The 19,180-nt window shown below is 41.8% G+C and overlaps 1 protein-coding gene across 1 annotated transcript in view; it reads right to left on the reverse strand.

Annotated features, from left to right (window-relative positions):
• Positions 1-7,063: 7,063 nt before the first annotated feature.
• Positions 7,064-19,180, reverse strand: part of LOC123377070 (pinopsin-like) — a 154,790-nt gene continuing 142,673 nt past the window's right edge. The window contains exon 4 of the mRNA XM_045029483.1: positions 7,064-7,556. Within this exon, the coding sequence (XP_044885418.1) occupies positions 7,293-7,556 (264 nt within the window). The 3' untranslated portion in view covers positions 7,064-7,292. The remainder of the gene's footprint in view (positions 7,557-19,180) is intronic.

Consider the following 19,180-nt stretch of genomic DNA (forward strand, 5'->3'; position numbering starts at 1 on the left):
CTTGCGTCCCGCCCCGATACAAAATGGCGGGACCTCCTGCCGCCTCTTGAGGGTGAGGAGCCCCGGTGGGCCAGCTTGTATTTTGCCCTGGTCCCGAGGCCCGCCGGGGATGTCAGTTGGCGGCTCCTTCATGGGGCCGTGAGCACGGGCGAGTACTTCGCGCGGTTTACCCCTGTCCCCAACACCTGCCCCTTTTGCGGCGTGAAGGAGACCCTGGTGCATGTTTATTTAGAGTGCGCCAGGTTGCAGCCCCTGTTCCGGCTCCTCTTGCGTTTTTGGTTGCACTTTTCCCCTCACCTGTTTATCTATGCACTCCCCATGCGTGGCCCCACAAAGTCGCGGGATCTCCTTATCAACCTCCTCTTGGCCCTGGCCAAACTAGCCATCTATAAAACCAGGGAGAGGAGGTTGGCCGACGGGATTTCCTGCGACTTTGGGGCCTATTTCCGCTCCTCCGTCCGTTCACGCATCCGGGCAGAGTTCCCCTGGGCGGCGTCCACTGGCTCCCTTGACGCCTTCGAGGAGCAGTGGGCATTGTCCGGGGTTCTCTGCTCGGTGTCCCCATCAGGTTCCCTTTGTTTAGCCCTATGACCTCACTCCCGAGCCTGTTTTTTTCATTGGTTGTCCCACGTAATTAGTTAGTGTCCCGGACCTGTGGATCCTCCCCTTAGGCTGGGGGGAGGTCCTTTTAGCAGTGGGCGGGCTTCGCCCGCCCACTTCCTGGATACTAATAGGACCAGACTCCTGTACCCCACTGGCCTGGGTCTGTCACAATAGCTACTGAGAAGGTACAGCTTCAGAATGTACGCGGACTGCATTGTGTATAGACTACTCTGGCTTTTCCTCAATCTCTACTTTTGTATGTAAAGATATGCCTCAATCAATCCTTGAAATATTACTATCCTTCCGCACTGTGCTGAAGCAGAATTGTGGTTAAAGATATTTTTAGTTTTGGTCATAGAAATAAATTGTATCTAACTTCTTCTTTGCATTCGCAAATGTGGATTTTGACAATGCAGTAAATATCACCCTTTTTTGTTTAGTATTACATTCATACCATGTAGCAAATTGTGCTAACTTTAATATGTTCCCACCATATTCACCGCCCTGCTATGCAAAAACATAAGAGGTTCAGGGCATTAACGTCACATGCAATTGCTGTAAACTAATTTCTTATACGCTTTGGTAATTCATACAAATTGTTGAATACAGTAGATGACACTTCACTCTTTCTGTTGGTCATGGAGCCCTTGCACAGTTAGAGAGCTAGCTCAATTTTCAATGGGAGTTGAATCCCTTTAGTTTTATTAAAATCCTATCCTGTATGTCCAAACGCATTACATGATTCTGACAATCTCAGCTGTCACTTTGAGTCTAAACAATTGCATGGATTTGACATAGGACAAACAAATTTCCTGCTTAATTAGCAATTTCTGTTAAAAATAAAAACCAAAACACAAGTTAACATTTTGAACAGCTCAAGAACATACACTGAAGCTGAACTGCAAGATGAAATGATGGAGTCACAGGAAGTATAGAGCTCAGAGTCCTAGGTATGCGGAAGCCATCACGAGTATGGAATAACAAAGTCAATAGCTAAGCAGAAACACACTTGACATTGAATAAAAACTACTTAGACAAAAGTTCAAACAAAGGAAAGAGATGCATGGAAAACTTAATGGGGAATTTTGCAATCTGAAAAAGACAAATTACCCTTTAAAACATTAGCAGAATGGCAATTAAAGTACAGTGTTCATTATCAGTGCGCACATATACTAACAGTTTGCTTTTGACTTTTTCCCCACTTAGACTTCTTTCACTTTAAGCCTTCTTATTTGTTTGGCTCCAGTTCTGTTTAAAAATACCAGGCATCATTCACTTACTTACTGATATTCTGATCCAAGAACAGTGAATTATAAAAGAAATCTAATTGCAGTTTGTGTAGTTATACAAATAACAAGAAGGCTCTCAATAACAAGGGTAACAAGAATACACCTAAATAGTTACAATGAAACTTTAGTTTACGTTCTACCCTCAAGATCAGGAAAAATGTCATCTAACTTGAAAGGGTGACTTTTGTACAGGCCTATATATTTAAATTGGTGAATAAAAAATGGAGGCATACAGATTTAACCATCTGAACTATAAAGTAATATTGTACTATATTTTGTCCATGTTTAAAGCTCCCCAGATAATCAGCTGTTTGCTAATATTCTCAGAACTGTACTGACATCCTACTCCACACCTCCATGCTGTATCTCCTGTGACAGCATGAGCACTGGAACAAACCTGCTTGTGTGCGATATTCATTTTCTGCTAGAAGCTTGCTTACCCTGCCATCAACATTACACCACCAAAGTTTCACAATCTTATGCAGTTCAACATGTCTGCCATATTTCTGACTTCCATCAGGAGCCTAAAACCTCATCACAAGTGATAGTCTGTTGCATTGTGTATAGCAGGAGACTGAGGAAATCAAGTGTGATGCATCTCTGATAGTTTGAAAAAATTGAAAATAAATTGAGAATTATGTCAGCCTAAAGGTTAGTGGGAGAAGGAGAAATTTAAAGGTGATTCTTTAACTCTCTAAGAATGCAGACTTCTATGATGAACTTTGGGCAAAAAACAACTGAACTGAAAAAAAAAGTTATTCCCGCCTGGGAGAATGGTGGGCTCATAGCAAAGGTAACAAGGGATGAAGCCATTCCCTGCAGCTGAGGCTGATAGGGGCTGTAAGTCATTACTATCTGATAGCTTCAGAGTAGCAGCCGTGTTAGTCTGTATCCACAAAAAGAACAGGAGTATTTGTGGCACCTTAGAGACATGCTGAAATAAATTTGTTAGTCTCTAAGGTGCCACAAGTACTCCTATTCTTTTATCTGATGGCTGTTTGTTGACCTGCTGTATTTGAATTGAGTTGACAGTTTCACTCAATTTCCTAGGAGGCACGTGAGCACATCACAAAGTTACACTCGCAGTTGGCACTGATTGACTCACTTGTTGGCAGGCTCAGCAAAGAGGCTAAAGATTAAATGGACTTGGAGAACAAACAACTTCTCATCCCTGGGGTTGTTCCCTCTGTTTCAAGACTGGAGGTGGTTTGGGGAAGCTGGCACTGATCTCCGTGCCATGTATTTGAAATTAAATTCATTTTTCGGTGTTGTCAGCCTGTACTTTTCCCAAGTAGTAAATTAATATTAAAAATTATCTGAAAAAAAATTCTGGTGCTCAATGTGTGTACTTCCATGGCAGACATGAAGTGCATGTTGGCTTCTTTTTTCTAAGCAGTAATTGAAATTTGATAGTAAAGGACCTCTTGGGTTTCTAGCCCTGGATAAAGAAAAATCTAAAATGGCCAACTTGAAACAAACTCATCTTAACCACTTTTAAATATCAAAAGTGTGTAATTCTTTCCTAATGTTACTTATTTCTGTGTTTCTTGGTACTTCCTGATTCTGTCTGGGACAATACATGAAATTTCTGAAGTAATGTAAGAGATACTTCTCTTGAAAGTTTCTGCCAAGCTTTGCAGGATCAAGAAGCTTGGGATTCTCTGGATAAAGTTCAGATGAGTATCCGAAGGCCAGTGATGCATCTCCTATTGACTTCAAAGCATGCAATTAATGGGATGATCAGGCCCAAGTCTTTAGTCATCTTTCCAAAATGACCCCTGAACCTTTTTGAGTAGAGCTGAACAGGAATTTTCCACTCATGTTTTTTCAATGGAGAATAGTTTCCACAATCTCAACTTTCCACAAGAAAACTTTATTAGCTGTGAATTTTTTCAAAATTTTTATAGGAAAATAGAAACAAAATGTATGTATGTTTGTTTGGGGCTGACCCAAATCTAAACACTTTGGTTTGGGACACTTCAGCATTGAACTGCTTGAGCTGTCATGTTGTCTCATGGGAATTGTGGTTTAAATGTATCATTTCCCTCCATTCTCTATGGGCTGGGCTCCCTGGTCAGACTATTACTTCATTGTGCATTGTCTCCCCTCTGGCTGAATTGTCATTGTGCATCCTGGGAAATGTAGTCTGGGCCAGCAATATAGAAACTGGCATTGATGCACTGAAATCGGTCTGGCCACACTGACTTACACCAGCTTCTGAATGGTGTACTCTGCAGGCAGATGAAAGTGGCAGAGGTCACTTATGTTACAGAGAACAGATTAGGAGGAAGGTCCCCAACATGATATTTCCTGCTTTCCTATAGGGTAAGTCTACACTGCATACTAAGCCTAAACTCTGACACAGGTTTAAGCCCAAACCCCTCTTCTGTCCACACACCAATTAGTCTGACTTGGGTCAGCAAGCACTTGGGATCTGGGTCATAGGACCCTGCTAAGGTGGGTGGGTGTAGGTGAGAGCCTGAGTCCTGCTGTGATTCTGATCCAAGCCCTGTCACTTTGCAGTGTGGATGCAGCTCAAGCCACAGACCCCGAGTCAGAAGGTTTGCATAATGCAGCATAGATATGTTAGCGTAGCTGTAATACCTGGCTCCAGCAATTGTAAACCCAGGTTTATAGCGCAGTGTGGATGCTCAAGCATGGGTTTGGAAATACTGAGTCTACAAGCATCATTTTACACTAGCTGATGCTTTAGCCCAGGGATCGGGAAGCAGTACAGACCGAGGGGTGTGGTGGCTGCTGCTTCCTGTAGCCCCCATTGGCCTGGAATGGCGAACCGCAGCCAGTGGGAGCTGCAGTCGGCTGAACCTGTGGACACTGCAGGTAAACAAACCGTCTCAGCCCATCAGCAGATTTCCCTGACAGGCCCCAGGCCAAAGGTTGCTTATCCTTGCTCTAGCCTCTTGTGGGTCCTGAAATATTCATACAAATACAGTAACTCCTTGCTTAACATTGTACTTATGTTCCTGAAAAATGCTACTTTAAGCGAAATGATGTTAAGCAAATCCAATTTCCCCCTAAGAATTAATGTAAATGAGGGGGGGGGGTTGGGTTCCAGGGAAATTTTTTTGGCAAGACAAAAGGCGCATGTGCGGGCGCGCTCTCTGTGTGTGTGTGTGTGTACACACACACACACACACACACACACACAGAGTATAAGTTTTAAACAAACAATTTAATACTGTACCCAGCAATGATTGCGAGGCTTGGTTGAGGTGGTAATGGAAGAGGGTGGGATATTTCCCAGGAAATGCCTTACTGCTAAATGATGAACTAGCACTCGGCTGAGCCCTCAAGGGTTAACACGTTGTTAATGTAGCCTCACACTCTACAAGGCAGCATGAATGGAGGGAGGAGACACAGCATGGCAGAGAGAGACAGAGACACACACCATGTCTGTGAGAGAAGTGCATTGCCCCTTTAAGCATGCTGACCACACTCTAAGTACATTGCCTTTTTAAGTAGATCAGCAAGTTGAGACTGCAGCTGCTGCCAGCAAGCTCCCTCCATCCTGAACCCTGTTGTGTCCTCTGCCCTGCACTGTGGAAAAGGAGTACAGGAGTGGGAAGCAGGGGGAGGGAGACATCCTGACATTAGCACCCCTCTTTCCCCCTCACCCCCTGCACATCAAGCAGGAAGCTACCAGGAGCAGCTACGAAGCAGAGGGGGTGAGGGACATCTGAACTACCCGGCAATTGATAGCCAGAGGGGCTGCTAGTTCCAAGCCCCCACCAGCTAGCTCCAATGGGCTTTTTGCAAGCAGTGGACAAAGCAAGCAGCTGCCAAACAACATTATAAGGGAGCATTGAGAAACTTTAAATGAGCATATTCTCTAATTGATCAACAACAAAACAACATTAACTGGGACGGTGTTAAGTGAGGAGTTACTGTATATATCTTTTTAAAAGTGTACTGGTGACAGTACTCCCACTCTGACTTAACAGTGACATGCACATTCCTCAATGATGAGGATTTTTTTTCCAGTAGCATACGTTTCCTGAAACTCATTCAGAATGTTAAGTGCCATTAACTTTCACTTTGAGAAATAGAGCATTTTTTAGTGTCTGCACTCTCAACTCTTCACATTACAGTGAACACTGGACTGTTTGTTCCTGATAAATAATGAGCAAACACTTCTTTGTATAGCAATATGTTTTGAACACTTTCAAGTTACAAAAATCCAAATGTTTTGAAACCCCCGAAATGGGACACTTAAGTGTCCTGAAAGAAATTGATTGGACACCTTATGAAAAACCAGAAACTAGCAGGTAAAACAGAGGCATATGCCCACTTATATATTGATGACTACCAAGGAAACTCTTCAACATATTTGTGACTGTGGACTGGGATGACTAACTTTCTCCACTGCAATATGTCAACACTGTGCCTCTTTGTAGATCAAATTATACTGAATGGTTGAAGACATGGTTGGCGTGCATCCTTCTCCAACCCTCAAAAGGCAAGAATATGTTCTCCAAAAGCGCTTAATCTTCACAAATCCAGGCATCAGTGCAATGATCTGCAGGATCAATCATCTTCATGCTCTAAATAATGATGCTTCTCTGAACTCATGCTCAGTTACACAATTTTGAATTTATTTATAGATCCATGGCTCTGGAGAGAGGCAAGATAGATCTCTTTGCTGCCTTGTTTGCTTAAGCAAGTGACTAGATCTCTACCAGATATCCCCACAAAAACTATAGCTTAACTTCCCCTCTTCTCCCAAAATCATAATCCTTCAAGAATCCTAAAAATGTGTATTGTTTTTTGAATAGTTTATCTAGCAAGAATTAACCTTGGCAAATGTCCAATACATATAGCTTAATTTCTGAGTGGCTCAAGATATTAAAAAATTATTATAATGTATGCAGGCTTGTACTGAAGAGTTAAATGAGTTTAAGATATGTATAATCCAAAGCACATACTTACATAATTTGAGAAAAGGATATGCTCTGGAATACTGCTGATGTTGCATGCCAGTGGAGAATAAGTTACTCATTTGCTGGGTTTCTATTCAGTGATGAAATATCCTGACAAATTCCAGAATGGAACACCTGACACTTACAATGGGTATAATAAGAGGCATCAGACGTCTTTATAGCATAAGGAAAATCTTTAGAATGTGTTTGTGTTGTGGGTTTTTTAACTTACCCACCTCCCCCCCACTTTTTAAGAGGAGACCCTTGTTTTAATTAATTAAAAAACCCCAAAGGTTCTGAAATGCCGTTTACCAGGATCTTCAGGAATGACAGCAACAGCTTGTTGGTGGATTGAACATACATCACTTTAAGTGGTAGGCAAACTCACAAAACCAGTTGACAGGTGTTTCTCCTGTCCACCAACACCCCCAAATTACATAGCATAAGTCAGTGTTCGCATTGATTAAGCTCTATAGTGAGCTACAAGCAACACTTCTTGTTTTGCCCCTCGGCCATTGTCCGTGGTTGGCTCTGGATTCTGCAAGCTAACAGTGGCCTCCTGCCGTTCCGAGGATGGCAGTCCTGCAGATGCAGCAACAAAGGTGAAGTTGTTGTCCTGTACCCTTGGTGTAGTGCGGCACACTCGGGTGGTCTTTGAAGAAAACTTGTTGCTGGTGATAGCAGATGTTTTATCACATTTCAGAAGTGCACAAAAGCACCTGTAAAACTAAGATACAAAACATAAACAATGAGTGAGAATATTATTTACTCACACCATCCTATTCTGTGTGAAACATTTCACGCAATGGTATTCCCAGGTCCTCCTTTGGGTACAGCACTTAATTTCCTCGAACAATAATGCAAAACACCATGGGTGGTTAATTGTATTATGTTGCGATTCAACTTGGTTTTTTATGTTGGTTTTTTTACAGTAGCCATCAGAGGCCCCAGCTGAGATCAGGACTCTATTATGCTGGGGATTGTATAAAACCATTTATTGCCTTGAACAATTTACAAGCTAGGGCACCAATTCCAGCATGTAGGTGGATTGCTGTGCCCGGAAAGAACCCCCAGACGCCATGGGTTCTGCACAAGTGAACCATTAGTTGTGTGCAAGATGTTATTGGATCAACTAAGCTATGATGCAGTAGTGAGTACAACAAGCAATACGAAGGATCAGAAGAGGGTGGATAAGAGAAGCAAGTAAAGAACATAACATAGGCCATCTATTGTGCACAGCTAGATTGTTCAGAATATCCTCTCTTCCAGAGCTCTGTAGTGTTCTAGGCTCTTAGTTTTCTATAGAAAGATAGAGTCCCTACTCAAAGAGTTTCCAATTTAGTTTCAGAAGTAATGCAACAAAAGGGTGAGAAACGTGGTAGGAGGCAAGGGAAGAACAAAGATAAGACCAAGATCATGCCATGACTTTGATATGGAGTTTGCACACAATGGATTTCTATTCAATATAACTGATATTTTGCATAGTTCACTATTTTCTTGTTGACAAACAGCAGAAGTGATTTACAAGGAGGAGTTTAAATAAGGAGAGGGAAGTGGCTTGGCCAGCATAGAATCATAGAAACAAAGGCTGAAAGGGACCTCAACAGGTCATCATGTCATACATGCTTCACACACATGCATGGGGAAAAGGTGCAGAGAGTACGTGGAAAGGGATGTCAAGGCTGGAGTTGCTGCAGTTGAAGGGTTGAAGTACCGAAGAAGATTACTAGAACTCAGTACTATGCTGACTATACAGAATATTCCATTGTTTTACCTCACAAAGACCTTTAAATTACAATGTCCTATTGTCCATTAAGGTTTTGTTAGCTGTAAAAGCCTTCATTTTTTCCAGAAACATTCACCATCTATTTAATTACAAGTCTGAGGAAGCCTGATCATGTTGAGTGAGATAGTTAACTCCAGTAGGCTTCTGTAGTGTAATAACCTAAAGGCATGTAGGAATTTCTGTACTGTAGATCTGCCTATTACAACCTAATTCATTTCATTCACTTCTGACTAAAGAGCTGTAATCTTCAGATGGGAGAACTCATGGCTAATAGCTTAGTAGGCTTTATTATAATGACTATATAATCATAGGCAAAATGCATTAATTCAACCAAGATCTAAAAGTCTGCCAGAACCTGCTAATGATACCAGCAAATCAATCATACGGCTTATTGAAAATATGGTGGAGCTTCAATTAACTGAACATCAGAGCAAGGTTGTCTGCCTAATTGAATCGTATTGGGGGGAATAAAAAGGAAATTAGGTAATTTACTGGAGCTAAGCCTTCCAGACAGACTTTTTGTGAGGCAAGCATCTGTTATGCAGTGGTGTGGTTGTTGTTTTTTTGTTTTGTTTTGTTTAGATATTCAGCCAAAAATGGAGTGCATTGGAGATTAGAATTTGTCTATGAAGTGTGAGTTAAGGCCATTAGTACCTATTAATTAAACAAACGATTACTCAAAACATATCAACAGATTGTTGAGAAATGATCGTTTGAATGGGATTTTTTAAAGTCAGTTTCAACCAACAGGAAAATTTTGTTGGAGAATTTTCAGTTGGTCAAAAAAGCCTTTTTTCATCAAAATGGTTTTGTGCTCCATTACAGAGGTCAGTTCTCAATGCTGACCTTCTCCATAGTTTTTAAAGCAATCTCTGCTAATAGTGCTCTAAAGTCTGCTCCCTATAAACTAGAGATGGCGAGTTCTGAAATATTAAATGATTCTTACCTGGACTGAAAAACCCTCAATTGCTGCACTGCATACAAGGAATATTTCCTAGTGTTCTCTTCTTCTCCCACCCCACCTCCCTGGGTGTGGAACATGATTAAATGGTGCATTACAACTGTCACAGGGTGATTGGCCCATTTGAGAGTTGGTCCAGTTCACCTGTGATTAATTAGCTGCCTGATAGAAGGCACCTGGTGACTGAAAACCTAGGCTTTGTTAGGATAAGGAGGAAGAAGAGGCAGGAAGTGGGAGGTAAGGGTTTCTGGAGCAAGCTGTATGAGCTTCTCCTAATTTCCCCTGAGAGAGCACAAGCTGGGAGCTTCTTGGCAGGGAAGAAGATTTGGCCCAGAGGAAGAACTGGGCAGAGTTGGTGGGTCAGGACTGACTGGAGCTGGGGAACTCCACCAACTGGAAGTCTTATGAGGCAGTTCCTCGGTAAAGGGGAATATCTGTTTCAGCTAGGGGCAGAGGATGATTCTGGAGGAGCTCAGTAGGGGTAAGGAGGCCTGGGGAATGGAACACTGCAGGAGCCCTGAGGTGACAGTTGCAGTGGAAGAGTTGTAAGAAATTTGGAGACTGGTCAGTGGGGTGGAGGCCCTGAAGTAGGGTTGCAGGAGTCATGGAGTAGGGATTGTTGCCTTAGGTAACTAGATGACCTGGAGAGGTAGGGGTGTGTGTGTGTGTCAGGATAGGCACAGGGACAACAAACTTGGTGAACTGCTGTCTCTTTAACTTTAGGGTTTGTGAACTGTTTCAGTTTGAGGGACCTGGGAGTTGAGGCACACATTAATAAACGATTCCAGAAAACAGAGGATCTGTTAGACTGTGAGAAGAACCACTTTCCTTTCCTGGGTGGGTGAGATGGCTGCTGGTCTTGTTGGTGAGAAAAGGAGGGGCAACTCAGCTGGCTCTGGGGACTGAAAAAGGGGAAACTGAGGTTGGATGCACATGTTGCACCTGGCCAGCCATTTGAGGGTGTCTTGGTGGGGATAGACCCTGTGACAGAAACTTTAACTGTCATCTCTAGATTTTCACAATTAACCTCTTCACTCTGGTTCTTAAGACTTCTTGTAACTTATTCAAATTAAATCATGTATTTTCAGCTGTTATGACTACAGGACATCCACCTTGAAGCTAGTGCAAGAATCTGTGCTGAATAAAGGGAATAACTGAGGAGTTTAAGGATGTTAGAGAAGTTAAATGACTTCTTTGTATTAGTCTCTACTGCAGAGGATAATGGGGAGATGCTTACAATTTTCAGCTAGTAGATGAAGCACTGTCAGAGATTAAAGTGTCAAAAGAGGAGATGGTGAAACAAATTGACGAATTAAAGAGCAACAAGTCATCGGGACCCATATACAGTGGTGCCAATTCCTTCTTCTTTTTAGAGGCATTACTGGCTTCTGCAGCATTCTCCATCAGGTATAGGGAGTATGGTTCTTGTCTTCTACTTGTACTGTAAGATCTATAGGATAGGGACCACATTTTGCTCTGTTTGTACAGGGTCTAGCACTAGGGAGTCCTCATCCATGACTCCTAGGTGCTATGGGGATATAAATAAAAAAACTCTCTAATCTCTTAGTATTTCCACTGTACATCCAAGAGTCCCAAAGGAATTTTAAGAATGAAGTGGCTACGCAGCTAAGAGAATGTGCAATCCATCATTAAAAATCAACTACCGTACCAGAGCACTGGACAGGAGCAAATACTATAGTTATGCATTTTAAAAGGTCTTAGAAGTCATTCTAGGAATTACAGAGCAGTAAATCTACTTCAGTTTTGGATAAATTGATTGAAATGATCACATGGCGATAACCATGGTGTGATTTTTTTTTCCTTAAGTAAAAGAAAAGCATGCCTTCTAACCTACTATACTACTTTAAACATGACAGCAAAATCATAGACAAAGGAGAACCAATTAATATAATTAATGAGGGAGACTTTTCCAAGCGACTTAAGCACCAAACTCCCTTTGAAAGTCAATAGAAATTGGGTGCTTAGCTGCCTTCAGTGTCTTTTGAAAATCTTCTGCTATAAGTCCCCGATTCGTTTGTTTCTTGAAAAGCCTCGTCATGAGGTGAGAGGAAAAATACTGTAATGGATTAGAAATTAGCTCAGAGAAAACAGAATGGAAATAAGTGATCAACTTTCAGCGGGACTAAAGGTTAATAGTGGGGTTTCACACAGGTTCTGCACTTGTCCCAGTATTATTTAATCTGAAAAGGGGGATGAACAATGAGGTGGCAAAACTTGCAGAAGACGCAATCACTTCTTACTGCAACTAGAGCTGGCTGTGAGAAACTTCACAGGGAGTTGTCAAAGCTGAGTGACTGGGTATTATGCTAGTGTTGAAAAAGTCATCTCTGACAAATGCACGTAGAATGGAATTCTTTGAACTACTCATGCTGGATTCTGAATAACTATGACCGGGGGGCGGTGCAGTGGAGGCACGGGTGTCACTGTGGACAGGTCAGTGACAGCCTATTCAATGCAGACGATAGAGTTGTGGGTGCATAAGTCTTGGGGCAGAACTTAGTACTGAAAATATTTAATGCCATTCTTGGAACTGATGGCATACCCTCATTGGGAATAATTTATACAGTTCAGGACACTGTCTTAAAGTTACAGCAGAACTAGAAAGGGTTCAGAGATGTTGAAAAGCAACACGATTTAAAAAAGGTAAATTTGTATTATTCTAGGCACTGACCTGTGGGGCTCAGTGCCTCAAACTGCTATTGAGTCCAAGAGCTTAGCAAGGTTCAGAAAAGGATTAGAGATTTATGTGGATTATAAAACATCCCTAGTTAGATTAGATGGGATAATGGGGTTTAAGAGAGGAAACCCTCATGCTTCAGAGCATGAGCCAATCACTAACTGACCGAGTGTAGAAAGAAACTTTCCTTGTGGGCAGGTTATTCCATAGTTGTCCATGTTGCGGGTTTCTTGGATCTTCCCCTAAAGCAGCTGGTTCTGGTCACTGTCAGAGACAGGACATGGGACTAGATGGACATGTGTTCTGGCATTGCAATTCCTACCATGTGTTCCTATGTAACTATCACACTTCATGAATCTGAGCGTCCCTGAAAAGCTGCCCCCAATGGATTTCTCTTGAATAAGGATGGTATTTTCAATCTAAGATTTGTCAATGCCAGGAACACTCCAATTCCTTTTCTGTTGAAAAGACCAGTTACATCAGAGTGATACCTTTGCAGCCTTTTGTCTTTGAATTTCTCAAATAATAATGGAAAGTAGATGACAATGGGGCAGGACTTAGGAAAACAGGACAATGGGGCAAGATGACAGCTTGGTGAATAGTGAAATAATATCTTTGTACATTCTACTGAATTCCTAATAAGTGGAATTGAATAAGCTTGTACCCCCTCTGTCTTTCTGGAAAGAGGCATATAAGCTACACTTATATTTGTACAAATGTTTAGGGGAAGCTTCTCTTTAACAGGTGTTTATAAGGGGCAGTTTAGGGCATGTCAGCACACCCTTCAGAAACAGGTCCATGAACACACAGGTGTGCAAAATTAAGACTGGTGACTAGGGGAAAGATATTGGACTATTAAATATGGCTTCATGGAAACGTCCAAGGCCATTCTTCTTCCCACAGAGTGGCAGACGTGCAGTGTTTTCCCCCAAGCCCTGGCTAGAAATGAATCCCAGGATCTGAGCCAAGCTCAAACCAAGGCCCTGCTTAGGGTCCCAGCTGCTCGAGTCACAGGAGAGCAGTGTCTCTGCTCTCTTTAATAACTAACAAATCCATGCCTGTAAGGATGCAAAAATAGGCGAAAAAATGTGACCCAAATCTTAGGCTTTGCAGGCAAAACCAGCAACCCCCTAGTACAGTCAGTTTACCTTATTCCAATTCAGCAAAATAAACTATAGTGTCATGAAGTGCCTTATACAAGTACAACTGCATCTTCACTATGATTTGACTGGCATAGCTCTGTCAAAAAATAACACCCCTTACTGACAGAGTTATGCTAGTGAAACTTAAGTATAAACTTAAGGTTCTTCCCTATGATCTTGGCTAGAGCTCTGGGAAGGAAGCAAATTTCACAAGACAGGAAATATGTGGCTACATCTTTCATAAGGCAAAAGGAGGCTTGCTAATGTTGTTGAATAATATGCAGTCATTAAATGCTCCTTTGAAGAGTTTTCACAATGCAGGCACTTCAAGGTCATATCAAAATGTATTTTTGAATTCAGTGTAATACAGTATGGCTGCTTGGATTCAACCCACCTGAGGTGGAGGAATATGTCAGTCTCTTCTCACTCTCAGGAAAAAGCACAATTAATCCTCAAACAGGGAACAAAGTACATTGTATACAATTAAACCTAATCCTAAACAGCTCCTTTCTGTTTCATGCTTCCCCATCCCCCAGAGAATGGCACACAGTCAGCCGAAAGAGACTTGTGTTTGAAGTTGAGCCCAATCCTGCTCCCTTTTATGATTGGGTATTTGGCCACTGATTTAGAAGCAGGAGCAGGAAGAGACTTTCAAAGGACATCTTAACTGCTGTTGTACTGTTTATAAGTATAACTGTTTCCATAGGAAAAAGCCCTAATTTAAAAGCCCTAATGCAAATGAGCATTCCAGAGTGCAACTCAGGTGCACTTTTTGCACTTACGAATCAGAAGCTTTTACATCTATTGTGGTTGTACTTGTGGATCTCTTACAATCTGGGACACACTTGATATTAAGGGTATATTTATAAATACTTTATAAGAGGTTGATAAATGATCAGTAGAAGCGGTAATGAATGGTTAACCCTCAGCTGGTGTAAACTGGTAACAATGGAACTACTCACTAACAGAAATGTTTGGAGTTTCTGTTCCAACTTTTGCATTCAGCTCTTAAATCAGATATGCACAGCCAGATCACACATTTTTCAGATGCACATAAAAGGGCATAATGTATGCATCTGAATGATAAAAACTTGCATTTGTGAATAATGTATTTGACTGAAAGAGTCATTGTCTGAGTTAATTGACAACCCTTATTTGTACATGCAGTCAATCCTTTCCCATGCAAATAAGAGCTTGCAGGATTGGGCACTAAATAATATAGTTCATAATATAGTTCCGTTCTACACAAGCCAATGTACAATGCCAAATGAGATGCTAAGGGAACAACAAATGAGCACTTTTATGGAGATGCTGGACTCACTTAGAGTTGGTATTAATAATGTATGTACATTGATAGATTCCAATATTATCATCATGCTTATGTAGGTAGGAGTAATTTTATGTCCCATATAAATTGTCACTTAGTAAACACAGCCTTGAGAAACTAAAACCTTGTTTATCCATTCTTGCACCCTCAAGCCAGTGCCTTTTCTTTGTGCAATATTTCATAAAGGGAAACAGATCACCAAAGTGTTACTCCAATAATTGCCTGAGGTTATTCAATTATGAAGCAAACTAATTAGTTTTCTTTTTTCAGTCATCTGGCCCAGTTTCACAAGTGAACAGTCTCCAGTGATAACATTTCAACAGACTGTCCTCTTTACAGCGACAAAGCTTCAACTTATGAACTTTTCCCTGAAATAAGCCAAAAATTCAGCACCGAGTTTCTAGCAGCAGTCTTGACTGGGGCTCAGCAAACTGAGATTTGCCTATGCTGTTTTGAATCTGACATAGTATGAACTGTTCTTCAATTTCTGATTGAAATTTCTGAGTATACCAGTGACATTGCACCCCATAATGCTTTATAGAAATATGCTTACAGTGTAAATATGACATACATGCATAAAATATTACAGTTAACAGATCTCTGCAAAGGTTATGATCTACTGGATATATTCATCCTATTTGCATGCATATTTGAAGTTATGAATATTGGCTATGTACTTGTTTGTTTTTAAGTAGACTCGGTGAAGCAGTTGGTCCGCTTCTTGAGAAAAGACTATTCTCAGTAAGTGCCCAATCAAGAAACACTTAAGCGAACAATGAACTTTGAGAGATGTCAATCCACATCTGAGCTTTCCTGGGAATGTGGCACTGGCCTGTAAGGAACTGAGTCATGCATGGACATGTGACTCCAAAACTCCATCTTGGAGCTGGATCCTGCATAGGAGAGGGGAAGGGGTTTCCACCCACAAAAGAGAGACTATATAAGCCCCTGGGAAAACCCCTCCATTTTGTCTTCAGCTAGCACAAAAGCTAGCCTCTCCACCCTAATGAGATGCCTGAGAGAAACTGGAACAAAGGACAGTAACTACAGCGGTGTGAGTGATTGCTGGACTCAGACTAGGAGGAAGTCTCTAGTCTGTAAAAGAGGTTATTGGAACATCTCTGAGGGTGAGATTTCATCTGTAATCACTTTCTTACTGTATTCGGCTTAGACTTGCGTGTTTTTATTTTATTTTGTTTGGTAATTTACGTTCTGTCTTATTACTTGGAACCACTTAAATCCTATATTTTATATTTAATAAAGTCACTTTTTACTTATTAATTAACCCAGAGTCAGTATTAATACCTGGGGGTGGGGGCAAACAGCTGTGCATATATCTCTATCAGTGTTATAGAGGGCAGACAATTTATGGGTTTATGCTGTATAAACTTTATACAGAATAAAATGGATTTGGGTTTGGACCCCATTGGTATCTGGGTATCTGAGTGCTGAAGACAGGAGCACTTCTTAAGCTGTTTTCAGTTAAGCCTGCAGCTTGTGGGGGACGTAGTTCAGACTTGGATCTATGTTTGCAGGAGGCAAGCATGTCTGGCTCAAACAAGGCAAGGTACTGAACCCTCAAGCTGGCAGGGAAAACGGGCTCAGAGGTAGTCTAGGCACATCAGGTGGCAGTCCCAAAGGGGTTTCTGTGACCCAACCCCTCACAATACCCCTATGTGCTGGCTTAGCCTGCCTCAGAAAATGCTCAGATACTAAGGTAATGAGTGCAGTACAAGCATCTGGCTAGCATACTTTGCTAAGTCTCTCATCTGTGAGTTAACAAGCACCTGATATATATCTTAATATAATTTCTTAGCCACCTCACATGCTCCCAGAGTATTCTCTACTACAGAAACATACCATCTTCAGGACCAGATTCTCACCCTTGTGCAGGTGCACTGAGCAGTTGGGAGACATAAGGGGCTACAACCATATATGATCCACAAGTGTCAGGCACAGTTATGGTCCCTGTGTACACTCAGCCTTCCTTGCAGTACAAGCCACCTGCAGTGAGGTAGGGATGATGCCCCATATCTGACTGAAGCAGTGATGGAAGAACTGTCTAGATGTGCTAGATGGAACATGCCACTCCAACGTACAGGATGATGCTGGGGGCATGCTCCCCCTGTGCTCCTGGACCTCCATATGAGAATGTCTCTTGGTAGCACGATTCTTCTGATAGCTCCTCCAGGTCAAGCCAGAGTCTTCAAAGCACAATCTGCTCCTTAACTTCTCTTGTGCCATGCTACCAGTCCTTATTCAGGGATGGAAGTGAAACCAAGGAGTCAGTATCGAGGGGCATATTTTGAAAGTGACATTCCCTATGGAAAGGGTTTGGAAGCAATCAAATTTACATGAACATTACCTTACATTATATACTAGTATCATGAGATGCTGGCTTCAGCATGTGCTGCCATGGGTGGAGGATTTTACTTTTTGGCAATATGAGCATATGGGTCTATGTTCTTTCCTTTATAATGTTTAGTATGTCATGATTGTTATGGACCTGAGCCTGCAAATTATGTCATTAGGAGTTTATCCACTGACTTCAGTGGAAGCAGAACTGGTTCCTGTAGATCATCATTTTCTATCATTTGTGACACTCTAATAGTCACTGTCTATTTGATGCTATTCCCCTTGATAGCTCTCATTCTTGTCATGATGGGGCATGGCCAGTCTTACCTAGTGGTCAGAGCCGGAGTTGGTAGTCAGGCCGGGTCAGATACCAGGCAAGCCAGAAGGCCAGAGTCCAAGGCAAGTCAGAGGGCAAAACTGAGAGTCAGGTGTCAGGAGGCAGGTAGGGTCGGGTTACCAGGAGAGCAGTAGCAAGGAGCAGGTATTGCAGAGGAAGTAGTCTTAAGTAGGGAAATCCCAGTTGCATGAACAACTTCCTGCTCCTGTGCTGGGTTTCTATAGCAGTGATGAACCAATCAGGACCCCCACTGTTCTGCCAATCGGATTCCAGGACGGGAGTGCTCTGTCGGGGCTCAGTTTTTATTCTGGCAACTGTTAGCAGGACCCAGGGTAGCAGGTTGGAATTTGCTAGCTCCTAAGAGCCCTGTGGACCCTCAGTTCCTGACGCATCTCCATTGTTTCTCATTTTACTTGCTGCTGTATAGTGGCTGTCACCTTCTTCCAGTGTGAGAAAACATGCAACTTTCTATATGTTTGAGGGCTCATGTGCACACACTCTCTTGTATAATTCAGAAGCTGCATGTATTTCCCTGGGTGTCTTTCTTTCTCTGTCCCAAGGACCATGGTGTAAGTCTGTCCAACTTCAGCTGTACAAGTATATACCAATTTCTACCTATTGATTTCAAATCCATTCTTAGTATTTACACGTCACAGCTATACCAACAAAATGTCTCAGTTTGCAGTAGTTGAATGAGACTCCCTAACCAGGATATCTAAGTGCTGACCATAGAGTAGGAAAGAACTTGTCAAAAGTAATTTCTGGTTTGCAGGAAATGTCTGAATTATGAAACACATTTTCACTTTGAAATATTTTTTCCACCAGGAGTATTCTGTTCATTGACATTAACACCTTTCATAATGTATTAATGTTGATGAAAATGACATTTTTGTCTCAAAAAAAATTGACAAGTTTTCACTAGCTCTAGAAACAACGATTTCTAAACATGTTTGCAACTAAGTAGTCTAACTAAACCATGTTCATTATCTGTAGAAAAATAATCCTGCAATTTAAGCTACATACACTGAACAGTATCAAAGGGATTCAGAAGCAAAGAAAATCAAATACAAACTATCGGAAGAGGAACTAAGCATATAACAAATGTAGTGAAACTATATTTCTACTCTAACTGGCTAATGATGCAGAAATAAGACTCATCTCCACAAAAGAGCAGTAGAAAACATTTTTTCTAAAAAGATGGCATCGGATATATCTCCTGTCTTGTGGATGAAATGAGTGACCTACACAAAACAGTATTTCAGCAACACAGAACAGAAATTATCAACAATACAGTAACACTTTACAGGAGGGCCAGAAATGCTAAAAGACACATTCATCCTCCTGTAGGGTTGGACTATAACCTTACAGTCTTCCCTGAGTAAGGGTGGCATGTAACTTACAAAACCCTGGAGTGGATAGAACTGAAAGTTGGCTACAAAGTGATTCTTGAAGTACCTAGGAAGTGGTATCATTTGGCTTGGATGAGAGTTGAATGGAGCCCCATGCTTCAAGACTGTGGCAGAGTGAAGAAAGAGGCCATGTGTAAAGGGAGCATAGATAGGCTGGGAGGTGATCTGGGTTCCAGCTTCTTGTTCCGGAGCTCAAGACTAGTACTCATGAGATGATGGGCAGAAGTCCTATTCACAGCCCTGCAGTAAGGGAGGAATGGGGATTGCTCTCACACTTGAGGGTGAGAAACTGGACCAATGATGGTTTGTTGGAACTGTTTGTGTTTTGGTCTCTTC

The sequence above is a fragment of the Mauremys mutica genome, chromosome 9 (genome assembly GCF_020497125.1).
Source record: "Mauremys mutica isolate MM-2020 ecotype Southern chromosome 9, ASM2049712v1, whole genome shotgun sequence".
Lineage (NCBI taxonomy): Eukaryota > Metazoa > Chordata > Testudines > Geoemydidae > Mauremys > Mauremys mutica.